General features: G+C 42.0%; 1 protein-coding gene across 1 annotated transcript in view; it reads left to right on the plus strand.

Annotated features, from left to right (window-relative positions):
- LOC123991019 (prospero homeobox protein 1-like) overlaps positions 1-2,726 on the plus strand; it is a 47,750-nt gene extending 45,024 nt beyond the window's left edge. The window contains exon 5 of the mRNA XM_046292129.1: positions 1,497-2,726. Within this exon, the coding sequence (XP_046148085.1) occupies positions 1,497-1,682 (186 nt within the window). The 3' untranslated portion in view covers positions 1,683-2,726. The remainder of the gene's footprint in view (positions 1-1,496) is intronic.
- The last annotated feature ends 3,274 nt before the right edge of the window (positions 2,727-6,000 follow it).

A 6,000-nucleotide genomic window follows, 5' to 3' on the forward strand; every position in this document is an offset into this window, starting at 1 on the left:
TGTGTGTGTGTGTGTGTGTGTGTGTGTGTGTGTGTGTGTGTGTGTGTGTGTGTGTGTGTGTGTGTGTGTGTGTGTGTGTGTGTGTGTGTGTGTGTGTGTGTGTGTGTGTGTGTGTGGGTGTCTGTGTGTTCCGGTGGCCACTAACCTTGCTGTGTCCTGATGCTCTGATGAGTATCTGCAGGACACAGGAGGAGAGGAGCGGAGTGCTCACTGTCAGGCGTTTGGGTAAGCTGCCAGGTGTGTCTGCCCGCATGTCTGCCTGTGTGTGTGTGTGTATGTATGTGTGTGTGTGTGTGTGTGTGGCTGCAGAGGGAGGCAGGCAGAGAGACAGTCAGCATTAACCAAGCAGGTGACCCCTGAATCCTGCATTGCTTTGGGGCTTTGAGTGAAGGAGAGAGGTTCAGCCAAATAAACCAGGGCTGTGTGTGTGTGCATGTGTGTCTGTGTGTGCGTGCATACATGCGTACACGCTCGTGTGTGTGTGCATGTGTGTCTCTCTCTCACAGTGTGGTGTGTCATCTACTTGGTTAAATCAGGTGTGTGTGTATGTGTGTGGACGTGCATGTGTGTGCGCGCCTTAACATGTGTATGTGTGCTGGCGTGGGGTAAGGTGTCACAGATTTTCCAGGTTCTACGGTGTCAGTGAGCTTTGCTGTCATGGACACTAAAGAGCCTGTGTGTCTGTGTGTTCCCAAAGCATTTAGTACTACTTCCTCTTTTCAGGCTGTTGTGTGGGGTCATATTTACAGTACACTCATAAAGACGTCTTTCTGAAGCTGGGGAGCGGAGGGGGGAGGAGGAGGGTGGGATATAAACCTGAGAATTTGCAAGAAATAAGCCATTATAAGTCACAACACAAGTGTACTGTATATATCAATAGATTTTTTTAGGAAGTAGCGACTAAAGAGACAGGTGATACACAATGTTACAGAACACCACAGGGCTTCTCAATACAGCCACGAATTCTACCCTTTATTGTTGTGATAACGGTGTGTTACTGTAAACGATACAATACATGATATACAATACATTTTGATACGTTTTAATAATAGTATTACTAATGGAAGGTCTCTGATATTATAATATATTATTAGGTATTATATACTTAAGCAATAAGGCTTGAGGGGGTGTGGTATATGGACAATATTCCACGGCTAAGGACTGTTCTTATGCTCGACGCAACACCGTGCCTGGGTACAGCCCTTGGCCGTGGTATTTTGGCCATATACCACAAAACCCAGAGGTGCCTTATTGATATTATAAACTGGCTACTACTAACATAATTAGAACAGTAAAAATGAATATTTTTCCATACCGGTGGTATATGGTCTCATATACCACGGCTTTCAGCCAAACAGCATTCAGGGCTGGAACCACACAGTTTAGAAATATAAGTTTATATATATATATATATATATATATATATATATATGTGTTACAGTTCATAACCATGCCATCAGGAGAACCTGAACTGTCTTCTGTCTGTGTTGGTGCAGGTTCCAGAGCTGTTCCTGGAGGTGGCTACAATTACGCTGCGTGAGTTCTTCAACGCCATTGTGGCAGGAAAAGACGTGGACCCATCCTGGAAGAAGGCCATCTACAAGGTGATCTGCAAGCTGGACAGCGAGGTGCCCGAGGTCTTTAAGTCACCCAACTGTCTCCAGGAGCTCTTACACGAGTAACCTATCATGACCTGCCTTCAACCCCCCCCACCCCCTGCCCAACACTTTTTTTGCTTTTCATGTTTTTATTTATTTATTTATTTTTATCTGATTTTCTTGCTTTTTTGAATGTATGAAGTATGAAGTTTCATTCCTCCCAATCTGATGCCTACTGGACTGTCCAAGTTATCTAGCTATTGTGTTGTTGTTATTATTATTATTATTATTAATTTCATCATGACTATGATTATTTTTATTTTTATTTTTATGATTCTATCTGAAGATACTTTTATCCTATTGAGCAAGGGTGTCAAACTCATTTGATGGAAGGCCTATTGTCTGTTTTTTTTCTTTTTTCTTTCATTTAAGCCCTAGACAACCAGTTGTGGGGAGTTCCTTACTAATTAGTGACCTTAATTCATCAATCAAGTACAAGGGAGGGGCGAAGACCCGCAGATACTCGGCCCTCCATGGATTGAGTTTGACACATGCTATTTGGTGGTTGGACTGTGTGAAACCTGATCTATCTGCCCTGATGTACTAGAAACACTAAATAGGGGTCCTCACTATGCCCAGACAAGGGATTCCCACGACCCTGTACCCTACCTACTCTAAGAATGACCCTACAATGCTAGTGAGGTCACCAATAGATTTTGGCCCACTACACTACGAAATGGGAGAGGGGTCCTCAATAGGCTCTCCCCACTATGCGAGGTGACTCCCCAATAGGTGCCCAATACAATGGATATCCCACGGAGGACAACACTACACTACACTTTATTAACTACTGAACTATACTGGAATACTAGTACTGGTCTGTATTGGTATACTGGAACTGGACTGGTATCAGTCATCTACTGAGCTCGACCTTGATACTTTAAAGTGTGCTTTCTGTGATTAGGACATTGTGTTTATTGGGTGTATATTATTAATATTATTTTTCCTGTTGTTATTGTTGTTTTTATTATTATTATTTGTCATCATTGCTTGATACAGATTGGCACTTCCAGATTTGTCCCTTGACAACGTTACAGAAAATAAATTATTATTATTGTTCCAAAAGAGTATAAATTCTCTACATATAATTACTTTGCTCTCAGCAATTTGGGCAAAAACCTCTTGCTTATTTTCATATTCCCCATCCCTCCTGTTTCTGATTGTATAGGTCCATGTTTTGTTTGAACTTCTCTACTGATAGGGAAGACAGTGGAGAGAGAGTAGGCTTCGGTCCTGGGGCTCAAGTAAATACACAAGGGGGAGTCTCGACCCTAAGCTTTGCACAACTAGAAAACATTGCTGTAAAAGGTGTTGGTTTGGAAGAGCACATGGTGCAACCAATGGCAGTGCACAAATACAAAGGTATGTGGGGCAGTGACACACACACACACACACACACACACACACACACACACACACACACACACACACACACACACACACACACACACACACACACACACACACACACACACACACACACACACACACACAGTATACATAAACACACACATAGAAACATGCAGCTTATGACCTTTTGGTATTAAGATAGACCAGTTACTGCTTGAGTTTATGACTTATTGTTTCAAGGCTGATTTTCCATATTTACTCCAGCATTGAAATATCAAGAGTACATGTTATCTTCATACATTTATGGGCCATTCACTAAGGACTACATCATTCATTCATTCGTTCATACATACATTACCAGTCAAAAGTTTGGACACACCTACTCATTCAAGAGTTGTTCTTTATTTTTACTATTTTCTACATTGTAGAATAATAGTGAAGACATCACAGCTATTAAATAACACATATGGGATCATGTAGTAACCAAAAAAGTGTTGATAATGAGAGCTTTACACACTCTTGGCATTCCCTGAACCAGCTTCACCTGGAATGCTTTTCCAACAGTCTTGAAGGAGTTCCCACATATGCTGAGCACTTGTTGGCTGGTTTTCCTTCACTCTGTGGTCCAACTCATCCCAAACCATCTCAATTTGGTTGAGGTCGGGTCTAATGCACTGCATCTCAAATCAAATCAAATTTGTCAAATACAACAGGTGTCGACATTACAGTGAAATGCTTACTTACAAGCCCTTAACCAACAATTCAGTTTTTTAAAAGGTGTTAAGTAAAATATAAATAAGAAAAATATTATTAAATAGCAGCACTAAAATAACAGTAGCGAGGCTACTATATACAGGGGGTACTGGTACAGAGTCAATGAGTAGGGGCACAGGTTAGTCGAGGTAATTGAGGTAAAATGTAGGTAGAGGTCAAGTGACTATGCATAGATAATAAACAGAAAATAGCAGCAGTGTAAAAGTGTGTGTGCAGACTAATGCAAATGAGCTGTTCAGAAGTCTTATAGCTTGGGGTTAGAAGTTGTAGAGGTCCTGGATGGCAGGAAGCTTGACCCCAGTGATGTACTGGGCTGTACGCACTACCCTCTGTAGTGCCTCTGCAGTTGCCATACCAGGCAGTGATGCAAACAGTCAGGATGCTCTCAATGGTGCAGCTGTAGAACTTTTTAAGGATCTGAGGATCCATTCCAAATCTTTTCAGTCTCCTGAGGGGGAATAGACTTTGTCAAGCCCACTTCATGACTGTCTTGGTGTGTTTGGACCATGATAGTTTTTGGTGATGTGGACACCAAGGAACTTGAAGCTCTCAACCTGCTCCACTACAGCCCCGTCGATGAGAATAGGGGTGTGCTCAATCCTCCTTTTCCTGTAGTCCAATGGTGGTTTGGAGTCGTGAACAGAGTGAACAGGGAGTACAGCACGGGACTGAGCACGCACCCCTGATGGATTCCTGTGTTGAGAATCAGCATGGCAGATGTGTTGTCACCTACCCTTACCACCTTGTGGGCGACCCGTCAGAAAGTCCAGGATCCAGTTGCAGAGGGAGGTGTTTAGTCCCAGGGTCCTAGCTTAGTGATGAGATTTGAGGGCACTTATGGTGTTGAACGCTGAACTGTAGTCAATGAATAGCATTCTCATTTATGTGTTCCTTTTGTCCAGGTGAGAAAGGGCAGTGTGGAGTGCAAGATTGCATCATCTGTGGATCTGTTGGGACGATATGCAAAAGGGTCTAGGGTTTCTGGGATAATGGTGTTTATGTGAGCCATGACCAGACATTTAAAGCAACTTCATGGCTACAGACGTGAGTGCTACGGGTCGTTAGTCATTTAGGCAGGTAAACTTAGTGTTCTTGGGCACACGTACTATGGTGGTCTGCTTGAAACATGTTGGTATTACAGACTCAGTCAGGGACAGGTTGAAAATGTCAGGGATGACACTTGCCAGTTAGTCAGTGCATGCTTGGAGCAAACGTCCTGGTAATCTCAATGTTAGAGGTGTCACTACAGACCATGGTTTGATCCCCGGCTGTATCACAACCGACCATGATTGGTAGTCCATAGGGCGGCACACAATTGGCCCAGCATCGTCCGGATTAGGGAGGGTTTAGTACAAATAAAGAAAAACCCTGAAATGAGTAGGTGTGTCCAAACTCTTGACTGGTACTATACATAGTTTACGATAGTGTGTGGATAAAATGGAAGGTATAAATGTTTTCTTTAACAGTCCTATGAGGTAACAGGAGCTACTTACTGCTACTTGTGGTTGTAATCAGGGATGAAATGGTATGCAATGGTGCTTAAATCCCAGACAAACTAAACTATAATTATTAGGTAATAATTAGGTTTTTACCATTAAAAGTACTGTTTACTTTAATACCAAGTAAATGTTGGACCTTAAAAGGACTGTAAAATAAGGCCCCAGTTATGTCTGTAATGATTGCTTTTTGCAGTGGAGTTTATCTCAACAGCATAATTCTGTGAGGAAGCTAATTACAATTATCTAAGAGGATACAACATGAAGCTAATCTCCAAGCAAATTAAAAGTTGGTTTAATATTTTATTACAACAGCACTGTACTACTCTGTGATGTAATTCTTTTTTTGCAGATATGTAGCTAGGTAAATAGATGGCTAGGTAAATACATAGATGGCTTGCTGAATATTAGAGAGAGGAGAGATCAAATCAAATCACATTTTATTGGTCACATACATATGGTTAGCAGATGGTATTGTGAGTGCATTGATATGCTTGTTGCAAAGTTTCCTAAGGACTAGAAGTGAGGCAGCTCTCTTGTCAGCGCCATACTGTAGGTAATGGGAGGGAGGAGGAGAGGGATATTTTCTTGACCATGTCATCTAACCAGAAATAAACTCAGTATGGCTATAGCCTAAAACTGGGGCCTAGAATTTTGCCTTGTCAAGTCACAAGGTCAGGAAAAAACGGAGATAAAAATACACACACAGACATTCAAAAATT

Source organism: Oncorhynchus gorbuscha, linkage group LG12, assembly GCF_021184085.1.
Source record: "Oncorhynchus gorbuscha isolate QuinsamMale2020 ecotype Even-year linkage group LG12, OgorEven_v1.0, whole genome shotgun sequence".
Taxonomy (NCBI): Eukaryota; Metazoa; Chordata; class Actinopteri; order Salmoniformes; family Salmonidae; genus Oncorhynchus; species Oncorhynchus gorbuscha.